The sequence below is a fragment of the Lathamus discolor genome, chromosome Z, assembly GCF_037157495.1.
Source record: "Lathamus discolor isolate bLatDis1 chromosome Z, bLatDis1.hap1, whole genome shotgun sequence".
NCBI classification, from domain to species: domain Eukaryota; kingdom Metazoa; phylum Chordata; class Aves; order Psittaciformes; family Psittacidae; genus Lathamus; species Lathamus discolor.
Genome location: NC_088909.1, coordinates 108,101,182 through 108,124,273, shown reverse-complemented (window position 1 = coordinate 108,124,273; position 23,092 = coordinate 108,101,182). Strand labels below are relative to the sequence as shown.

Here is a 23,092-nt window from a genome sequence, read left to right as displayed (position 1 = left end):
TATAACAAGCGTAGTTTTATTTTTACTTTCACACTTAACAGGTATTAATTGTTTATTTCATAAACAAAATATAAATTTCAGTTCACTAGGTAGCTAGCAAACAAGGAACTGTTTGCCAGATCTATGATGAATTGTTTCTTTGAATGCTTGTTAAGTTACTTTAAAAATCCAGAATTCACACTTCTCTTTTTCCTTTTCTATCTTATATATATATACATATACATACATACATATATATATATATATATATATACATACATATATATATATATATATATATATAAATTCTTTTTTTGTCTTGGTCTTAGGTGCTTATTTTCCTGAAAAAACAACTCCCCAGGAGATGATGAAGATTTTTGCATTTGCAAATTCTTTGGTGGAAATTCTGTCTGCAGGGTTGGAAACATTTAACAGAGCACGGTACCGACAGTTTGTGAAGCGAATTGGTCAGCTGATCAAGTAAGGCAATATTTTCTCTGTGGCATGATTAAATTTTTTCATACAGTTCTGGTTTAAAGGGTTTTAAAGAAATCCCAAACAAGCCAAAATAAATAAAAAAGCCCCAGACAGGACTTTGGTAGATTTTGCATTGAGTGTTGGTCAGTTTAGGGATAGCAGTTTGGTAATCTGTAATTTCAGGGTCCCTCACTCTAAAACTGGGGAAATGCAGAATCTAAATGCTGTGGGTACAAAGGAGCTGAATGAGCTGTGGAACACCAGACTATCTTCCATCAGATACACGCTTAGGCCTCTCTTGAGAAGACACCGAAATCCACCAAATAGTTTCTCAAATCACTCCTTTGTATAACGAATATTGGTGTTTGCTTTCTGTTGTCCAGATTTAGTGCTTTTAATATGCTCCTTGAAAGTCATCATGTGGTTGAAATAAGCAAATGTCATTGAAATCTGGGAGTTGCTCTTTATTTTTAAGTCTCTAGCAGTCACTTTATATGGCTTCTATAAGTGCGTTTTCAAAGAAACAAAATCCTTGTTTTTCTTTGTGTTTATTAGAGAGGTAACTTTCTTAGTATAATTATTCTTGTATAAGATTTTTGCATGTGCTGCCATGTAGGATTAAGTTGGATGGGACTTGGAGCAACTTTAAGGTCTCTTCAACCCAAACCATTCTGTGATTACTGTAAGGCTCCAAACAAAGTTCATAGACAAACTAGTGTGGTATAACAGAATATTATTGTTTGCTTGCGAAATCAAGGAAGGAAAACACAGGCATTTTAGATTAATGCTGTTTACATAGAAATCTCTGGAAACCAGAGGACAAAATGTTGAACATGCCTCTGATCTAGTCGTGCTTGTCTGTGTTTTTGTACTGTGATGACACACTGAATGATCCTTATTCCACTTGTTTGTCCTGCTGTGTAGAATGACACTTTGTCATGTGAGTGACCACTGGGCCCAGTATGTTAGCAGCAATAAACAGTATGGATCACTAGCACACCCCTACTCTGTGGAAAAATTGCAACTGGAGTTTGATGAGCTGTTTTTTAGAGCTGTTCTACATGTTCTGAAGGCAAAAAGGTAGGCTGTCTCATGGGATTGATACTGGCTTCGTCTTGGAGGAGTTAGATATTTGAAATAGGGGGTTGGAGTGGTTTTGAATATTTAATGGTTTAAATAACACTCCAGTATGCAGATACACTGGTAGCATCAAGATTAAGAGGAATTATGTCTTGAATTTTAGCACCTGACAGAAGCTCTTGTTCAGTTCAAAATGAGGTTAACTCAGAATTCAAGATAGCAAGACACATCCTCACGTTTCTAATTCTGTTACATGGCAGAGATATGTGCATATGTCTCCTTTTAAAATGTTGGGATTTATCAGAGTGAAACTGTTTCTATCTGCCTCTTCAAATCCAACAGATTGGGAGTCTGGTTGTTCATGTCAGAGATGCCTTATGGAACCTTATCCAGCAGTATGCTTTGGAGGCTCTTCTTTGTAATGCACTGTGCAGAGAGTGAGAACCTGGAAAAACTCTGCTCCACTTTGCAACCTGATGACTGCAAGCAAAGACTCAAAGGTAGAATTCCTACACTCAAAACCAATTCTAATTGATTTGGTTATTGCTGCAAGAGCTACACATTTAATTCTTTGCAGGTTCCATTGTTAAATGGGTCCAGAGGCATTAGAACTATCTTGAGTAGTTCATGGTCTTCCAGTACTTGTGTGCCCAAACTCTCATTTTTAACAGGAATTGTTGGATCTACTGTCCCTTTAGCTTTCATTTAGGTACGTTTTATGTATCTTGGTATCAGGTCCCATCTTGACCTTTGATAGTATTTGGTCATAGAAAGACCCCAGTCCTCCTTTCTCCCCTCTCCCCCAGACTTGCTAGTTCTGGCTTCAGTAACTTACAGAGTGGGAGATGGTCGTGTTTTAAATCCAGCCGTAACTCAGAGCCATGCAGATGCTCTCTCACTCCCCTCTCTTCCTCCCGCCATGGCCCCTGGAGGGATGGGGAGGAGAATTGAAAGAATGTAACTCCCACGGGTTTAGATAAGAACAGTCTAGTAACTAAGGTATAACACAAACCACTACTGCTACCACCAATGATAATAACAATGAGGGAAATAACAAGAGAATACAACCGCTCACCCTCCGCCGACCAATACCCAGCCTGACTGAGCAGTGATCTAACGCTTCCGGGTAACTGCCCACAGTTTATATAGTGGGCATGACGTGCTGTGGTATGGAATACCCCTTTGGTTAGTTTGTGTCAGGTGTCCTGTCTCTGCTTCCTCCTGGCTTCCTCTCCTCCCTGGCAGATCATGAGACTCATAAAGTCCTTTGTTAGAGTAAACATTACGAAACAGTAGCTAAAAACGTTGTCAGCGCTGTTCCCATGCTGAAAGTCAAAAAACACAGCACTGCACAAGCTTCTGAGAAGGAGAAAAATGACTGCTACTGCTTAACCCAGGACAGAGATCTGCTTATCTTCCACAACTACAGATGTTTCCCTTACCTTGAGCCTTTTTTTGTTGCTTTTCTTCTATATGCCGATTTTCTTTCTGTCTTCCCCTTGACTTCTGTCTTGTATTGATCTCCACAGTGATTGTGGTAGCTTTAGCTATAGCAAGAGTTATTTACATGCCAGCTGGAATGCTGCTTTCACTGTGCTGCTGCCTTCATGGAAAGTATGTCAGGATTTGATTGGCAGGGAGACAGGTAAACAAAGCTGTAACTCCCTGCTTCACAGCCTCTTTGCTGTGTTTGCTGTCTTCAGGGAGAGCAAATCTCACTGTCAATTTTAGTTTTCAGCTCTGTGGTAATGCAAATAGCTGTTACCACATCAACCAAGTCTTTCAATGGAGAAGCAGAAGAAAATGGTGATTTTTATGTTATTGAGTGTCTTGACTCTGTGCAAGTTCAGCTGACATAGAAGGTGATTTATGCAGAGCAGGGGGGAGATCAAGACTGTAGTTGTGTACACTTTGAGGTGCTGATCTGATTAGAATTGCTTCCCAAAACAGTTAGTTACGTGCTTTCAATGAGACTATTTTTGTTTTTTGCAAGAAATTTTTACTGCATCTCAAGCAAAGAGAATGGAATATGATGTAGTGGGTTGCAGCTCTGGCAGTAACAAATGCCAGTTTGTTTTGTTCAGGCTTTGTTTTGCTTTTAGCTAACTTTTATATTTCAAAGTCCTTTGTATGCTGATGCAGGGTATTTTCTATCCTCTTCATTCTCCTCATTGGGTTATGTCAGCACAGTACTATTTGTCACAAATGTCTAGACAGTGAATATCAACAATTCTTTCAGTGAAATCCACCTAATCTGAAAGATCTTTTTCTGACTGACACTTACTAATGTAATGCTGACTTATTTTCCTGTAATACATACTCTGTAAGACCATGGCATTAACATTCTCTTGGGAGAAAATGTTTTGTATTGATTTCCCTTCCCAAATGAAGTTTGAGAAATGTTAAGAGTGAATCTACAGGTGGTAGCAAGCCTTGGTAACTGATGGAAGATTTAAGCTTGCATATGTAGAGGTTGGAGACCAGTTCCTTTTAAGGGATAGTGAGTCACCCAGGGCTAGTCACTCACCCACATACCTCAGAACTTCTCCAACCAAGAAGAAAAGAAGAGTAATTGTGGTGGGTGACTCCCTTCTGAGGGGAACAGAAGGGCCCATTTGTCGACCGGATCCACCCCACAGGGAGGTCTGCTGCCTGCCTGGGGCTCGGATTAGAGATGTTAAAAAGAAGCTCTCTGAACTGGTGCAGCCGTCTGACTACTACCCACTGCTGGTTTTTCAGGTTGGCAGTGACGAAATTATTACGAGGAACGTAAGGGCAATGAAGAGAGACTACAGGGCCCTGGGACGGCTGGTTAAAGGGTCTGGAGCGCAAGTGGTGTTTGCCTCCGTACCTGTTGCAAGCGAGGGTGAAGGGATATATAAGAAGACTCTGCAGGTTAATGTATGGCTACGTGACTGGTGCCAAAGGCAGGGGTTTGGGTTTTTCAGTCACGGGCTGCTGTATGGGACACCTGGTTTGCTGGTGACAGGCGGGATACACCAGTCCCAGAGAAGAAAAAGGGTTTTGGGGCAGGAGTTAGCAGGGCTTATTGACAGGGCTTTAAACTAGTTATGAAGGGGGGAGGGGATTTAACAGGGCCTGTTGGGGACAAGCCCAAGAGGAACATGCTAGGGATTGAAGGATGGCGGGCTAAGGAGGACTATCAATCTCTTGTTTCACTTGTGGGAAAGGATAGCTTTTTAGACCCTGTCCCGCAGGGGAAAAAGGGTACTAGGACTGGCTCCCTGAAATGTCTGTACACCAATGCACGCAGCATGGGGAATAAACAGGAGGAGTTAGAAGTCTGTGTGCGGGCTAAAGGTTATGATCTAGTGGCGATTACAGAGACATGGTGGGACAGTTCACATGACTGGAATGTGGTCATGGATGGCTATGTCCTTTTTAGGAAAGATAGGTCAGCAAAGCGAGGTGGTGGAGTGGCTCTTTACGTGAGAGAGCAACTAGAATGTATTGAGTTCTGTCCGGGGTCGGATGAGGAGCAAGTGGAATGTCTGTGGGTACGAATCAAGGGGCTGACTGGCACGGGTGATACAGTTGTGGGGGTCTATTACAGACCTCCTGATCAGGACGAAGGAGTTGATGAGGCTTTCTACAGGCAACTGGAAGTAGCCTCGCGACTACATGCCTTAGTCGTCGTGGGGGACTTTAATTACCCCGATATTTGCTGGAAGACTCACACAGCCAGTCATTCACAGTCTAGGAGGTTCCTCGAGTGCATTGATGATAATTTCTTAATGCAAATGGTGGACGTACCAACTAGGGGAGCAGCGCTGCTAGATTTAGTACTCGCCAACAAGGAGGGTTTGGTCGAAGTGGTGACGGTCAATGGCAGCCTTGGCTGCAGTGACCATGAGATGGTGGAGTTTAGGATCCTGTGTGGGAGGAATAGAATACCTAGCAAAGCCACAGTTCTGGATTTCCGAAGGGCCAACTTTGGCCTCTTCAGTCAACTGCTAAGGGAAGTCTCATGGGAAAGTGTACTAGGCGGTAAAGGGGCTCAAGATAGTTGGTTAGCATTCAAGGACCGCTTCTTCCAAGCTCAGGATCGGAGCGTCCCAATAAGTAGGAAGTCAAGTAAGGGATCTAGGAGACCGGCGTGGTTAAACAAGGAGCTGCTGGGCAAACTCAAGTGGAAAAGGAGAATCTATGGATTATGTAAGGAGGGGCTGGCCGCTTGGGAGGAATATAGGACAGTTGTTAGAGGATGTAGGGAGGCAATTAGGACAGCTAAGGCCTCCTTGGAACTCAATCTTGCTAGTCGGGTTAAAGACAATAGAAAGGGCTTCTTCAAATACATAGCAAATAAAACTAACACAAGAGGCAATATAGGCCCACTGCTGAACGAAGTGGGTACCCTGGAGACAGAGGATATAAAGAAGGCAGAGGTGCTGAATGCCTTCTTTGCCTCTGTCTTTACTCCTGCAGACTCTCCCCGAGGGCCCCGGATTTCTATAGCCCCAGAAGGAGTCAGGACAAAGGAGGAGTTTGCTTTGGTAGATGAGGATTGGGTTAGGGATCAGCTATGCAATCTGGACATCTGTAAATCGATGGGTCCGGATGGAATGCACCCACGGGTGCTGAGGGAGCTGGCGGAGGTCATTGCTAGGCCACTTTCCATCATCTTTGGTAAGTCGTGGGAAACGGGCGAGGTGCCTGAGGATTGGCGGATGGCAAAGGTCACACCAATCTATAAGAAGGGCAAGAAGGAGGACCCGGGTAATTATAGACCGGTCAGCCTTACCTCCATCCCTGGAAAGGTGATGGAACAACTTATTCTTGACTCCATCACTAGGCATATCAAGGATGAGGGGGTCATTAAGAACAGCCAACATGGTTTTATGAGGGGGAAGTCATGTATGACCAACCTTATAGCCTTCTATGAGGAAGTGACTAGGTGGAGGGATGATGGTAGAGCGGTAGATGTAGTTTTTCTTGATTTCAGTAAGGCATTTGATACTGTCTCCCACAGCATCCTCATAGATAAGCTAAGGAAGTGTGGGCTTGACGATCAAGTAGTGAGGTGGATCGAGAACTGGTTGAAAGGAAGAAGGCAGAGAGTTGTGGTCAATGGCGCAGAATCTAGCTGGAGGTCTGTGACTAGTGGAGTTCCTCAGGGGTCGGTGCTGGGACCGGTGCTGTTTAATATTTTCATCAATGACCTGGATGAGGGAACTGAGTGCACCCTCAGCAAGTTTGCTGATGACACAAAACTGGGAGGAGTGGCTGACACACCAGAGGACTGTGCTGCCATTCAGCGAGACCTGGACAGGCTGGAGAGTTGGGCGGGGAGAAACTTGATGAAATTTAACAAGGGCAAGTGTAGAGTCTTGCATCTGGGGAAGAACAACCCCATGTACCAGTACAGGTTGGGGGTTGACCTGCTGGAAAGTAGTGAAGGGGAAAGGGACCTGGGGGTCCTGGTGGATAGGAGGATGACCATGAGCCAGCAATGTGCTCTTGTGGCCAAGAAGGCAAATGGCATCTTAGGGTGCATTAGAAAGGGAGTGGTTAGTAGGTCAAGAGAGGTTCTCCTCCCCCTCTACTCAGCCTTGGTGAGGCCGCATCTGGAATATTGTGTCCAGTTCTGGGCCCCTCAATTCAAGAAGGACAGGGAATTGCTTGAAGGAGTCCAGCGCAGAGCCACAAAGATGATTAAGGGAGTGGAACATCTCCCTTATGAGGAGAGGCTGAGGGAGCTGGGTCTCTTTAGCTTGGAGAAGAGGAGACTGAGGGGTGACCTCATCAATGTTTACAAATATGTAAAGGGTAGGTGTCAGGATGATGGAGCTAGGCTTTTTTCAGTGATATCCAGTGATAGGACAAGGGGCAATGGGTGTAAGCTGGAGCATAGGAAGTTCCACGTTAACATCAGGAAGAACTTCTTTACTGTAAGAGTGACAGAGCACTGGAACAGGTTGCCCAGGGGGGTTGTGGAGTCTCCTACACTGGAGATATTCAAGGCCCGCCTGGACAAGTTCCTGTGTGATGTACTGTAGGTTACCCTGCTCTTGCAGGGGGGTTGGACTAGATGATCTTTTTAGGTCCCTTCCAACCCTTGGGATTCTGTGATTCTGTGATAGGTAGAAATAGCATAATAAAATGGAGTGCAGTGGTGGAGCTGCACTTACTAGGATGACTTATGAACTATGAGAGCTGCCAGATATAAAATAAACCTATGGGAACATACAGGAAGTCTGGTTGCTTGACATGTTCTTGACTGGACCAGACGTTAATAAACTTACTGTGGAACACATGTTTTCACTGACAAGCAATGACCTTACTGTTTCTGCTTGATGTTTGATTCATGTGTGAGTAGAAGCATGTGTTCTCTGTAAGCTCTGTTAATATAGGATTAACAGCTTTGCCCTTTCGTCTGTTGCAATTGACAATAAGAACCTGCTGAACGACATTTCTTGTTATAGCTTTTTTACTGCCAGTATTAAGATTTAAGTAGCCACTGATTTTTAGGGTCTCTCTGAACTTGAATTGCTGCATGGTCAAATGTACAGAGAAGGAAGAGAATTGGCTCAGGTAGTGACTGTGTGTTGAGGTTGTCATTGCCCTGCTGTGAGGTGATGGGTTTGAGGTGGAGCTTCTTTTCTTCGCTGTTTGCCTTGTCCCCATCCTTCAGGGCCAGTGTGTGGCTTGGTGTGGGTTTCAGGTTGGTGTGGGATCTGCAGCACGTAGAGCCCACAGACTGGCAACAGGCACAGTGAAGATGAATGTGCAGCTGAAGCAGGAAGCTTCAGGGTGACTGCAGAGCTATGACTTGCACAGGCAAGGTCTAGTGCATATATGCTCAGATAATCTTCACTTAAATTGCACAGTCCTCTAGCACAGTGTTCATGAGATGTTTTGGCTGTGTGAGTCTGACCTTCTCAGGTTGAAGTACAGTTGCAAAATTCTTGAAAGCTCTTAAAATAGAATGTGACTTAAGTGGAAGTGTCTTGCTTTGCTAGTGTTTCTGTTCAGGGGCAGATTTCTAGGTTTCAGAATTAAGTGTATTAATATCTCACAAACAACTTTATCAGTAACACAAAAAGAGGAGCAAACCATATGCCATCTTTCAGTTCATGTTTTTAGTGAACACAGTTCCATGGGCTCTTTGAACTTGAGAGCAAACATGCATTTTTTAATCTGCAGATGTTACAGCAAACTATAAGCCAGATGTTTTAATTCGTTAGGTGTTTTTCTGGGGAAAAAAAAAAATCTGCTTGCATTTAAATAGATGTTCAGATTGCGAAAGGAATTTGCTTGAAAACATCTTTTCCACCCGTATGAAAACTATATCAGAGAAGCTTACCACACGTGTGACGCGGTGTGAGAAATCATCACAAAGCTGGCCAAATTACAGTAATCTCCTTCACACCTGAAACATGATCTTTGTAAAAGTCACTTCAGTGTAAGGAGTCGGATCTGGATCGTGGAAAGACCTTTTTTAATATATCTGATATTGCAAAAAGAACACTGAAACCAAGAATCTGCTGAGGGATATTGCTCCAGCGGGTGAATTTCCTTCCCTCTGGGAATTAACATCACACTCTTCAGTTCTTTCACTCCTTAGTGTGCTGTTGCTCTTACCTTTGTTTGTAGTGATCAATGAGGATTATGGTTTTAAAGCAAATGCTTTAAAGATGCAAAACCTTTGGTTTTCAAAGACAGAGAAGAATTATGTACCTGTCTGAGCTGCAGGTAAAGAAGGTTACAGCTGTGTGAGCACTGATGTGAGTAATTAATTGATCTCACTTTACAGTGAAACGCTTATTGGACCTTACTCCATCATGAAAAGATGGTAGGGTTGTCCCCAGGTGTACGTGATTTTAAAGTCTGTAACTTGCTGGATCCATCTGGAAGGCAAAAGTTTATAGTATAGCCTGCTCCTATAAACAGAGTGCACAGAGAGATGCACTCAAAAGATCAGTTTACTGGGATTACATACGTCAGATGTGGTCATTATTGTGTCATATATGTTATAAAATAATTTGAACCTAAAACCGGGCATGGAGATTTCTAGCATTTCCTTTAAAAAAAATTAAACAAAAAAACAAAACAAGCCCCCCCCCAAAAAAGAAAAAGCCAGACAAAAACCAAAACCAAACCCTGCATGAGTCTTCTGTCTCTGATGATGTTTTAGGAGTTAACTGCAGTCCACCTAGGATTAAAACGATTCAGCAGAAGCAGCTGTGCAGAGTTAAACCCCCGTAAACTAACTTAATTCAGTTTAGTGTAGACTGTTCCCAGAGCAAGGCACTCAGAGGTATTGTAGGGACAGTATGAATCTGTCAGCAGTGGGAGTACGAGCATTTTCCCACACTGTTTTGAATGGCTTATGTGGATCTGTCAGCAGCCAAAAATTATGGGATAATTTGAGTGGGACAAATTTGTCTTTGAATGGCTAACAGTACTCCAGAACAAGCTTTAATAAAATTAATATGCCTGGCAATAAAATTAATAACTCTTCACTGAAGTTACTTATGCTAGCCAAGGATCTAACTCCCAGCTTGTTATACAAGTGAAGAGGCTGCAGGTTTCAGAAGGCTCTGCACTCAAAACTTGTCTAGGGAATGCCATTCTTCACTGTGTCTTTGAACCCTCACTATGCCTTGAGGTAAACTCCTCCCAGGTGCCAGTGGATTAAATCATCCTTGTATGGAGGTACAGTTTCGACTGGTCATTATCGTTCATGCAGCACAGTTTGGAGGAGTACCCAGTCTCTCTGTCTTTCACACAAAGAGCTTTACAAAACCAGAGGATTTCATTATTATTGCTGGTCGAAGATCATCAAAGTCATTTTGTTTCGTCTTGAACAGTAGTCAGAGAGGTTAAAGTGAGGTTAAACTGCCTAACCAAAATGGAAGCAGTTACATAGTGGGATCATGGAGGACTGTTTGCTTTAACCCTTGCTGACATAAAAAGCACTAGAAGAAAAAAGTTCCCCGGCTCTTTACAATTGTTAAATGCATCTGTCTGTTTAAGCTCATGCCAGACTTAGAATAGAATCATAGAATCATAGAATAGTTAGGGTTGGAAAGGACCTCAAGATCATCTAGTTCCAACCCCCCTGCCATGGACAGGGACACCTCTCACTAAACCATCCAACACAAGGCTTCATCCAACCTGGCCTTGAACACCGCCAGGGATGGAGCACTCACAACCTCCCTGGGCAACCGATTCCAGTGTCTCACCACCCTAACAGGAAAGAAGCCCCAAATTCCTCAGCCTGTCTTCATACGGGAGGTGCTCCAGTCCCCTGATCATCCTCGTGGCCCTCCTCTGGACTTGTTCCAGCAGTTCCATGTCCTTTTTATGTTGAGGACACCAGAACTGCACACAATACTCCAGGTGAGGTCTCACAAGAGCAGAGTAGAGGGGCAGGATCACCTCCTTCGACCTGCTGGTCACACTCCTTTTGATGCAGCCCAGGATACGGTTTGCTTTCTGGGCTGCGAGCGCACACTGCCGGCTCATGTTCATTTTCTCATTGACCAGCACCCCCAAGTCCTTCTCTGCAGGGCCGCTCTGAATCTCTTCTTTGCCCAGTCTGTAGCCGTGCCTGGGATTGCTCCGACCCAGGTGTAGGACCCTGCACTTGTTGTGGTTGAACTTCATAAGGTTGGCATCAGCCCACCTCACAAGCGTGTCAAGGTCCCTCTGGATGGCATTCCTTCCCTCCAGCGTATCAACCGGACCAAACAGCTTGGTGTCATTGGCAAGCTTGCTGCGGGCACACTCAATCCCACTGTCCATGTCAGCAATGAAGATGTTAAACAAGACCGGTCCCAACACCGGTCCCTGAGGGACACCACTCGTTACCGGTCTCCAGCCTGACATCGAGCCATTGACCACAGCTCTTTGTGTGCGGCCATCCAGCCAGTTCTTTATCCACCGAGTGGTCCATCCATCAAATTGATATCTCTCGAATTTAGAGAGAAGGATGTCTTGTGGGACAGTGTCAAACGCTTTGCACAAGACTTCTTCACTTAAATCTTCTCAGGAGTGTCACTGTTTTAAACACTATCAGTTTCCCAACAGTTCCCAACACAGCCCCCATTCAGTATCTGATCTTTGCAGCATTGTCATCACTTTGCAAGCTGCTTTGTAGGACAGGACTTAAACTGTGCTGGAGATGTGCCTGTAAAAGTTACACCTTAGCTTTTCCTACTTAGCCTTGTCTTTTTCTTCTGAGTAACTATGTGGAAGAGCAGCATGATGGGGAATGCACATCTGGCCCATTCCAAGCTTTAAATTGCAAGACAGGGAATTGCCTCTTCTACTCCATTCAAGATTATATCACAGCTGAATTGTCAAACTTGGCCTTCCAGTGGCTTACATCGTATGATGGGATGAGATCTGCCCTTTGCTAGTTCTGTTTTTTCTGTTACTCAAAAATGAAAGGTAGTAGCATAAACAGCTTTCACTTACAGTGTGAGCCTTGCTGTATTATGGGTCTTAAACAGAGTACTAAATCTAGCAGCGCTGCTCCCCTAGTTGGTACGTCCACCATTTGCATTAAGAAATTATCATCAATGCACTCGAGGAACCTCCTAGACTGTGAATGACTGGCTGTGTGAGTCTTCCAGCAAATATCGGGGTAATTAAAGTCCCCCACGACAACTAAGGCATGTAGTCGCGAGGCTACTTCCAGTTGCCTGTAGAAAGCCTCATCAACTCCTTCGTCCTGATCAGGAGGTCTGTAATAGACCCCCACAACTGTATCACCCGTGCCAGTCAGCCCCTTGATTCGTACCCACAGACATTCCACTTGCTCCTCATCCGACCCCGGACAGAACTCAATACATTCTAGTTGCTCTCTCACGTAAAGAGCAACTCCACCACCTCGCTTTGCTGACCTATCTTTCCTAAGAAGGACATAGCCATCCATGACCACATTCCAGTCATGTGAACTGTCCCACCATGTCTCTGTAATCGCCACTAGATCATAACCTTTAGCCCGCACACAGACTTCTAACTCCTCCTGTTTATTCCCCATGCTGCGTGCATTGGTGTACAGGCATTTCAGGGAGCCAGTCCTAGTACCCTTTTTCCCCTGCGGGACAGGGTCTAAAGAGCTATCCTTTCCCACAAGTGAAACAAGAGATTGATAGTCCTCCTTAGCCCGCCATCCTTCAATCCCTAGCATGTTCCTCTTAGGCTTGTCCCCAACAGGCCCAGTTAAATCCCCTCCCCCCTTCATAACTAGTTTAAAGCCCTGTCAATAAGCCCTGCTAACTACTCGCCAACAAGGAGGGTTTGGTCGAAGTGGTGACGGTCAATGGCAGCCTTGGCTGCAGTGACCATGAGATGGTGGAGTTTAGGATCCTGTGTGGGAGGAATAGAATACCTAGCAAAGCCACAGTTCTGGATTTCCGAAGGGCCAACTTTGGCCTCTTCAGTCAACTGCTAAGGGAAGTCTCATGGGAAAGTGTACTAGGCGGTAAAGGGGCTCAAGATAGTTGGTTAGCATTCAAGGACCGCTTCTTCCAAGCTCAGGATCAGAGCGTCCCAATGAGTAGGAAGTCAAGTAAGGGATCTAGGAGACCGGCGTGGTTAAACAAGGAGCTGCTGGGCAAACTCAAGTGGAAAAGGAGAATCTATGGATTATGGAAGGAGGGGCTGGCCGCTTGGGAGGAATATAGGACAGTTGTTAGAGGATGTAGGGAGGCAATTAGGACAGCTAAGGCCTCCTTGGAACTCAATCTTGCTAGTCGGGTTAAAGACAATAGAAAGGGCTTCTTCAAATACATAGCAAATAAAACTAAAACAAGAGGCAATATAGGCCCACTGCTGAACGAAGTGGGTACCCTGGAGACAGAGGATATAAAGAAGGCAGAGGTGCTGAATACCTTCTTTGCCTCTGTCTTTACTCCTGCAGACTCTCCCCGAGGGCCCCGGATTTCTATAGCCCCAGAAGGAGTCGGGACAAAGGAGGAGTTTGCTTTGGTAGATGAGGATTGGGTTAGGGATCAGCTATGCAAACTGGACATCTGTAAATCGATGGGTCCGGATGGAATGCACCCACGGGTGCTGAGGGAGCTGGCGGAGGTCATTGCTAGGCCACTTTCCATCATCTTTGGTAAGTCGTGGGAAATGGGCGAGGTGCCTGAGGATTGGCGGATGGCAAAGGTCACACCAATCTATAAGAAGGGCAAGAAGGAGGACCCGGGTAATTATAGACCGGTCAGCCTTACCTCCATCCCTGGAAAGATGATGGAACAACTTATTCTTGACTCCATCACTAGGCATATCAAGGATGAGGGGGTCATTAAGAACAGCCAACATGGTTTTATGAGGGGGAAGTCATGTATGACCAACCTTATAGCCTTCTATGAGGAAGTGACTAGGTGGAGGGATGATGGTAGAGCGGTAGATGTAGTTTTTCTTGATTTCAGTAAGGCATTTGATACTGTCTCCCACAGCATCCTCATAGATAAGCTAAGGAAGTGTGGGCTTGACGATGAGTGCACCCTCAGCAAGTTTGCTGATGACACAAAACTGGGAGGAGTGGCTGACACACCAGAGGACTGTGCTGCCATTCAGCGAGACCTGGACAGGCTGGAGAGTTGGGCGGGGAGAAACTTGATGAAATTTAACAAGGGCAAGTGTAGAGTCTTGCATCTGGGGAAGAACAACCCCATGTACCAGTACAGGTTGGGGGTTGACCTGCTGGAAAGTAGTGAAGGGGAAAGGGACCTGGGGGTCCTGGTGGATAGGAAGATGACCATGAGCCAGCAATGTGCTCTTGTGGCCAAGAAGGCAAATGGCATCTTAGGGTGCATTAGAAAGGGAGTGGTTAGTAGGTCAAGAGAGGTTCTCCTCCCCCTCTACTCAGCCTTGGTGAGGCCGCATCTGGAATATTGCGTCCAGTTCTGGGCCCCTCTGTTCAAGAAGGACAGGGAATTGCTTGAAGGAGTCCAGCGCAGAGCCACAAAGATGATTAAGGGAGTGGAACATCTCCCTTATGAGGAGAGGCTGAGGGAGCTGGGTCTCTTTAGCTTGCAAAAGAGGAGACTGAGGGGTGACCTCATCAATGTTTACAAATATGTGAAGGGTAGGTGTCAGGATGATGGAGCTAGGCTTTTTTCAGTGATATCCAGTGATAGGACAAGGGGCAATGGGTGTAAACTGGAACATAGGAAGTTCCACGTTAACATCAGGAAGAACTTCTTTACTGTAAGAGTGACAGAGCACTGGAACAGGTTGCCCAGGGGGGTTGTGGAGTCTCCTACACTGGAGATATTCAAGGCCCGCCTGGACAAGTTCCTGTGTGATGTACTGTAGGTTACCCTGCTCTTGCAGGGGGGTTGGACTAGATGATCTTTTTAGGTCCCTTCCAACCCTTGGGATTCTGTGATTCTGTGATTCTTTACTGAATTCCCTGCAGGTTCATTGCTGTGCAGCAGAAAAACCCATCAAAGAGTCATAGGAAGGTGGTGTGTTTAAAGAAAGAACAGGAAATAAGTTCTTAATCTATAAGCAGATATTGACACAGTGTTTATTGAAACTTGTCTATCTGAAAGGGGACTAAGTCTTCTATAGATAACCCAAATGAAGAATTACATGCCTCATTTTATCATTATGTAAGATTCTTGCAAAATGGCTCCTCTGTACCTTGAAGGAGTGTTACTGAAATAGCTCCTGTGTAGATGTGAAGCTTGGCAAAGTTAACGGTGAAATATGTCTGTGATCCTGTGTCAAGCCTCCAAACATAGGATGACTCTTTCAAAGAGTTCTCTGTATCCTGTGAAGTATTTATCTTGTTTGAGCTTGTTGTGAGGCTTAAGGACGAAACCAGCAGGGAATAGGATTAAAGGAGAACACTGCTTTTATAGCTTGTAAAAGAGCTTGCAATTACGTGATGTATCATCTGCTGGCAAAAAAAAAAAAAAAAAAAAATCAAGAGAAAACCCAAGCTTTTTATGCAGAGAAAGCAATAAAACCAGCTTGTCAATGGAGCCGAAATGTTCAATAGAAAAAAGATTTAATAGTTTCCCAGTAATAGAAGGGGTGTTGCATAGGGTTGAATCAGGCTCTTCTCAAAACATAACTGTAAGTGGTAAGGACTATATAATACTCTTACACAAGTATCTGCTCACCTCTGATAATTAACCATAGCCAAAAAAGGAAGTAGGATATTTTGGTTTCTGTTGCTTGAGATTTAAAGCAATGGAAATCTGTCAGATTTCTGTAAATCACAAGCATGCTGAGCATGTCTGTGCAGTTTAAGTAAATGAGTGCCACACTGGGTACTTTCAGTGTATTCTACTGCTGTGATAAGATCACTGTAAACAGTGTTTACTGCATGTTATTAGGAAAAAACTCTGCCCTGTGAGGGTGGTGAGGCGCTGGCACAAGTTGACCAGGGAAGCTGTGGAACGTCCATGGTGGGGTTCAAGGCCAGGTTGGATGGGGCTTGAAGCAACCTTCTCTAGTAGAAGGTGTGCCTGCCCATAGCAGAGGGTTGAAACTGAATGAGCTTTAAAGTCCCTTCCAACCCAGACCAGTCTGGGATTCTGTATCTTATGCTTCAGAGGAAGCAGACTTCTCTCCATTTTACAGCTCAAATCCAGCTTTCAGTGCTAGTTTTCCTGCACTGAGCCTATTTAAAGTTATTTGGAAGAAATAAAAATTATGTTAGAAGTCCTGTACAGGTTTTTGTTGAACAACCTTCCTGTTACCACACCCACCCAAACAAATGAAACGTTTATTTGCATTTGGCAACATCTCACTATCAAATTTAATTGAAGTGAAAGCGTCTCTTAGCTTTTCTCTCCTGTGCAACTTCAGTCCTCTGTTTTGAGAGATGTTTTCCGAACAAGCACATTCATTATAGAATCATAGAATCATAGAATAGTTAGGGTTGGAAAGGACCTCAAGATCATCTAGTTCCAAGCCCCTGCCATAGGCAGGGACACCCACCCAAGGCTTCATCCAACCTGGCCTTGAACTCTGCCAGGGATGGAGCACTCACAACCCCCCTGGGCAACCGATATTAGTTTTTTTGTGTTGAATTTGGGAGACTGAAACAGACCTTCTTCTTTGTAAACCCTGGACATAATCTAAGCCCAGGGATAGATGCTTGAAGTATTTTTATTTGTAATCAGCACAGAATGCTCTCCCAAGTTTAATTGCTGCTGGAGTTCGTGGTATGTGGAATGGCCAGAGTCATAGAATCATAGAATAGTTACGGTTGGAAAGGACTGCAAGATCATATAGCTCCAACCCCCCTGCCTGGACACGCTCCTTTTGATGCAGCCCAGGATACGCTTGGCTTTCTGGGCTGCGAGCACACACTGCCGGCCCATGTTCATTTTCTCATTGACCAGCACCCCCAAGTCCTTCTCTGCAGGGCTGCTCTGAATCTCTTCTTTGCCCAGTCTGTAGTCGTGCCTGGGATTGCTCCGACCCAGGTGTAGGACCTTGCACTTGTCATGGTTGAACTTCATAAGGTTGGCATCAGCCCACCTTACAAGCGTGTCAGGGTCCCTCTGGATGGCATCCCTTCCCTCCAGCGTATCAAACGGACCAAACAGCTTGGTGTCATCGGCAAACTTGCTGCGGGCACACTCAATCCCACTGTCCATGTCAGCGATGAAGATGTTAAACAAGACCGGTCCCAACACCGATCCTTGAGGGACACCACTCGTTACCGGTCTCCAGCCAGACATTGAGCCATTGACCACAACTCTTTGTGTGTGGCCATCCAGCCAGTTCTTTATCCACCGAGTGGTCCATCCATCAAATTGATACCTCCAGTTTAGAGACAAGGATGTTGTGTGGGACAGTGTCAAACGCTTTGCACAAGTCCAGGTAGATGACGTCAACTGCTTTACCCTTGTCCATCAGTTCTGTAGCCCCATCATAGAAGGCCACCAAATTGGTCAGGCAGGATTTCCCCTCGGTGAAGCCATGCTGGCTGTCACCAAGCACCTTGTTGTTTTTCATGTGCTTTAGCATGCCTTCCAGGAGAATGTACTCCAAGATTTTGCCAGGCACAGAGGTGAGACTGACTGCTCTGTAGTTCCCTGGGTCTTCCATTTTCTCCTTCTTGAAAATGGGGGTTATATTTCCCTTTTTCCAGTCCTCGGGAACTTCACCTGACTGCCATGATTTTTCAAATATGATGGCCAGTGGCTTAGCAACTTCATTCGCCAGGTCCTTCAGGACCCGTGGATGAATTTCATCAGGTCCCATGGACTTGTGCACATTCAGATTTTTAAGATGGTCTCGAATCACATCCTCTCCTACAGTGGGCACAAGGTCTTCATTCTCACAGTCCCTGTGTCTACCTACTAAGACTCGGGTGGTGCGGTCAGAGCCTTTTGCCAGTGAATACCGAGGCAAAGAATTCATTAAGAACCTCAGCCTTCTCCAAATCCTGCGTTGCCAGTTCTCCTGAAAGCTTCCTCAGGGGGCCTAAGTTGTCCCTAGTCTGTTTTTTGTTTGCTACGTACCTGTAGAATCCCTTCCTATTATCCTTAACATTCCTGGCTAGGTTTAATTCTAACTGGGCCTTAGCCTTCCTAACCTGGTCTCTAGCTTCCTGGACAACATCCCTGTACTCCTCCCAGGCCTCCTGTCCTTGCTTGCATTTTTTATAAGCCTCTTTTTTATTTTGAATTTTCTTCAGCAGTTCCTTATCCATCCAAGGAGGTCTCCTGGCCCTCCTGCTGCACTTCCTTCTAGTTGGGATGCAGCACTCCTGAGCTTGTAGCAGGTGATCCTTGAATATCACCCAACAGTCTTGGGGCCCCCTGCCTTCCAGGGCTATATCCCATGGAACCTTACTGAGCAGGTTCCTGAAGAGGCCAAAGTCTGCTCTTTTGAAGTCCAGGGCAGTGAGCTTGCTGCACGCTCTTCTCACTGTCCTGGGGATCTCAAATTCGACCATCTCGTGGTCGCTGCATCCAGGGCTGCCCTGGAGTACCACATTCTCAGCAAGCCCTTCCCTGCTGGTGAGCACAAGGTCAAGCATGCCACCTCTCCTTGTTGGCTCCTCTATTACTTGCAGAAGGAAGTTGTCTTCCACACAATCGAGGAACCTCCTGGATTGCTTGTGCCGTGCAGTGCCATCGTTCCAATAGATGTCAGGGTGGTTGAAGTCCCCCATGAGAACAAGGGCCTGCAAGCGTGAGGCTTTTCCTGTCTGTCTGTAGATTGCTTCATCCACAGGTTCTCCTTGATCAGGTGGCCTGTAACAGATCCCCACAGTAATGTCTCCTACTGCTGTTTTCCCTTTAACGCTGACCCACAAACTCTCTGTAAACTGCTCACCTGTCCCCAGACAGAGTTCCATACTCTCCAGCCTATCCCTAACATAAAGGGCAACTCCCCCTCCCTGCCTGCTGTGCCTGTCTTTTCTAAAGAGCCTGTAACCTTCCATTCCAACACTCCAGACATAGGAGCCATCCCACCATGTTTCTGTGATGCCTATTATATCATACCCCCATAGATGAGCACACATCTCTAATTGCTCTTGTTTGTTCCTGTCCTGGGTTCAGCAGTAGCAGTCATTTTTCTCCTTCTTAGTAGCTAGTACAGTGCTGTGTTTTCATTTTTTGGCCTGGGAGCAGTGCTGATAACGCCGATGTTTTTAGTTGCTGCTCAAATGTTTGGTCTGGCCAAGGGCTTTCTGAGCCCTGTGCTCAGCCAGGGAGGAGGGGAGGCCAGGAGGAAGCAGAGACAGGACACCTGACCCAAACTAGCCAAAGTGGTATTCCATACCACAGCATGTCATGCCCAGGAGGTAACGGAGAATTACCCGGAAGGGCTAGCTAGGACTGCAGGGTTGGACCAGGTATCAGTCAGTGTTCTGCTGGGGTGGAGTGGGGCGAGTTATTGGCCGTCTGGTGTTGAGGTGTTGTATTCTTTCTTCTTGTTATTTCCTTTATCATTATTATTACTGGTGGTAGCAGTAATGATTTTTGTTATAGCTTAGTTACTAAACTGTTCTTATCTCAACCCATGGGAGTTGCATTCTTTCGATTCTCCTCTCCATCCCTCCAGGAGCAGGGGGAGGGCAAGAAGGGGGGGAGTGAGTGAACGAGCTTTTGTGGTTGGGTTTAAACCACGACAGTTCCCCATGCTACAGGCATTTATATAGAGGCATCTGAGCCAAGCTCCAGTTGAAGCCGGCTTGTTAGCTGGAGCAGCTGGAACGTATATACATTGTTCCGAGCATTTATTAGAGGTGTTGGCAACTGTCTGGGTGTGTTGGGATGGAATGATGCCCCCCTCCCCCAGCACATCTAGTTTAAAGCCTCCTTGACCAGTCTGGCAAGCCTTCTACCAAAACTGTTCTTCCCCTTCTTTACCAGAGCAGCTCCACCAGCCCCCAATAGACCTGGCCTACTAACTTCAGTCCCGTGTTCAAGACACCCAAACCCCTGACTATGACACCACCCTTTTAACCATTTATTAATCTGGCCAATCCTCCTAGCTTTTTCTTGGTCCTCCCCGAAAAGACTATCTGAGCACCAGAGCCCCTAACCACCTCTCCCAGGCCTCTGTAGTCTTTCTTTATGGTCCCCAGTCTACTACTGTCTATATCCCTAGCACCCACATGGATCACCAGGAGCGGGTAATAGTCCGTGGAACTTACTAGAGCAGGCAGCCTCTCTGTAACATCCCTGATCCGTGCCCCTGGTAGGCAGTACACCTGCCTTGAGACCGGGTCAGGCCGACAGACGAGTGCTTCCGTCCCTTTCAAAGTAGAGTCCCCTATTACTACGTCCCGCCGCTTTTTCTTTGTAGTGTCAGTAGAGATCTTTACTCGTGCATAATCTGGCTGTTTGTGGTGCAGGTGCGTTTCCTCGTTAATCTCCTGCAGGACAGCAAAGTGGTTCTGTGTGGGGACAACAGATTTAGGAGGAAGCCCCTTCTCAACTTGTACAAAACCTCTCTGCTGTGTTTGGATGGATTTAATTTTAATCTTCTTCTGGGTCTGTGCTGATTGAAACTAATACCATTTCACATAATTTGGATTTAATCTGTGAAATATTTGCTGCAATATGTCATGGAAGCTAAAACTGATGACATTTTAAAAAAGAAAGATGCAAGCTGTTGGTGACAAAAAATTCTTCCTGTTGGTGATTCGACATTGTATGGTTAAAATGATGTAAAAAATTGAATTCCAGCTCTTCTTGAAGCAGGTTTAGCTTTTGTTATTAATTACTAGCATATTAACTGAATCATATGGGCTCACTGCACATTATGGTGTTTCTTGCACCTTAAAGCTGGTAGCAGCCGGTTCTGAAGAGAGGATACTAATTTATAAGCCTTCAATGATGATAATTCCTTTGCCACTGATACCTTCTATGGGATTGGGCTGTGAATAAATGTATGAATATTGATGACATATGTCCTGTAATACTTCTTTATTGTGTTTCTTTCATGTCACTTTCTTTCTAGACCCAGCGCACCTTGAAAATTTTGAAAAGTATCTCAAAACAATGAACTGTTCAGAGGAAATCTGTCTGCTCACCACATTTGCTCAGATGGCCCAAACAAAACACGCTGATGTTGATGAGGATTTTATCAAAATAATTGTCTTGGAGATATATGAGGTGAGTAACATGTACTACATTCAGGAAAGAATGTGCTTTTTTTCTTTGTAACAGTGGAAGATATGAAACATCCATGGTTTCTGTAGTCTGTTCTACCATGTAACTAAGAAGGTACTATTTCTCAGCTTTATAATCTTGTACTGAATTAAAATATCGTAGAGAGAGTGTTTTTCTGGGAGGAAAACCAGCTTTATTATAGACCAAGCTAGAACGAAACAAATGAACAAAAATGTATTACTTTTTTTTTTGTTTTTCTCATGCTAGTCTAACTTGCAGCTCTGAAATTCATTGTGTGGTGTTTTTTCTGTGTGTGTAGTTGTTTGGGGTTTTTTGTTTGTTTGTCTTTTTATTTAGTATGTGCAGTGGTGGTGTTCCTGTGTTTAGTTTTGGACTCAGTATAAAATAGTAATTTCCTTATCTTCCAAGGTGATTCAGTTTTAATATGGGCACTTACCAACTTTGTTCAGGATCACCAAGAGCAATTTGGTTCTGTATTTTCCAAAAGGCATTTTATTGCACTGCCAAGGAAGGTCAGCCATAACCAGTAACTTCTTCATGCTCATTTTCTCAGGTCTCTTATGTTAGTCTTTCTACAAGAGAGACATTTTCAAAAGTTGGTCGAGAGCTCCTAGGAGCAATTGCCAGCATCCATTCGCAGATTGTTTCTGTACTCCTGGATCGGGTTAGAGAGACCATTGAGACAGTTGGAATGGTAAGTGCTAATGTCCGTCATATAAAACAGGCATACATGTAAAACCAGAGGCAGTACCAGCCTGTGTTAGAAGATATGGCTTGGTATGAATGAATCACAGAATCACTAAATCATTTAGGTTGGAAAAGAGCTTAAAGATCATTAAGGTCAACTGTTAACCCAGCACTGCCAAGTCCCTGACTAAACTATGTCCTTCAGTGCCACATCTACATGTCTTCTAAATACTTCCTGGGATGCCAACCCCACCACTGCCCTTTGGAACAGGGCAGCCTGTTCCAGTGCTTGACAACCCTTTTGGTGAAGAAATTTTTCCTGCTATCCAACCTAAACCTCCCCTGGTGCAAGCTGAGGCCATTTTCTATTGTCCTGTAACTTGTTACTTGCCAGAAGAATGGATTGTGTTAAACACCTGTCGTGTTTTCTTCCATCATATCACTATTTAAGATAAAAGGGCATAATGCTGATTATTTGTCATGGTTTAAGCCCAGCCATAAATCAGAACCATGCAGTCTCTCTCTCACTTCCCCCCTTCCAACCCACCCTGCTCCCAGAGCGATGGCAGGCTGAGATAAGAACAGTCCAGTAACTAAGGTATAACACAAACCACTACTGCTACCACCAATAGTAATAATGATAAGGGTAATAACAAGGGAAGAGAATAAAGCTGCTCACCACCTGCCAACCTGACCCAGCAGTGATCACCCAGCCTGACCGAGCAGTGATCTAACCCTTCCAGGTAACTGCCCACAGCTTATATAGTGGGCATGATGTGCTGTGGTATGGATTACCCGTTTGGTTAGTTTGGGTCAGATGTTCTGTCTCTGCTTCCTCCCAGCTTCCCCTCCTCCCTGGCAGAGCATGAGGCTCAGAAAGTCCTTGATCAGAGTAAACATTACTAAGCAGCAACTGAAAATGTTGTTGTCAGCGCTGTTCCCATGCTGAAAGTCAAAACCACAGCACTGCAACAGCTACTGAGAAGGAGAAAAATAACTGCTACTGCTTAACCCAGGACATTATTGTTCCATACTGAGTTCTGATTAGCCTTTGTTTTCTGTCCTCGAAGGTTTCTTTATACCTGTTTAAAGAACTGCCGCTGTACCTGTGGAAGCCTTCTTCATCTGAGATAGCCCTGATTCGTGACTGGTTATTAAATTACAGTCTAACAACTGTGGAGAATAAACTAGCCTGCATCATCTTGGAAGGGCTAAACTGGGGATTCCGTGAGCAAGTATGTATTGAAAACAGGAGGCCGGAACCTGGC

At 44.9% G+C, this 23,092-nt stretch overlaps 1 protein-coding gene across 4 annotated transcripts in view; it reads left to right on the top strand.

The window, feature by feature from the left end:
- Nucleotides 1-23,092, top strand: part of EPG5 (ectopic P-granules 5 autophagy tethering factor) — a 78,126-nt gene that overhangs the window by 14,667 nt on the left and 40,367 nt on the right. For all 4 annotated transcript variants that reach the window (XR_010608603.1, XM_065661767.1, XM_065661768.1 and 1 more), the window contains exons 9-14: nt 309-459; nt 1,381-1,536; nt 1,879-2,036; nt 20,965-21,119; nt 21,691-21,831; nt 22,895-23,059. Coding sequence is in view for 3 of the 4 variants with exons in the window: in XM_065661767.1 (XP_065517839.1) it covers nt 309-459; nt 1,381-1,536; nt 1,879-2,036; nt 20,965-21,119; nt 21,691-21,831; nt 22,895-23,059 (926 nt within the window). In the remaining variant the exon portion in view is untranslated. The remainder of the gene's footprint in view (nt 1-308; nt 460-1,380; nt 1,537-1,878; nt 2,037-20,964; nt 21,120-21,690; nt 21,832-22,894; nt 23,060-23,092) is intronic.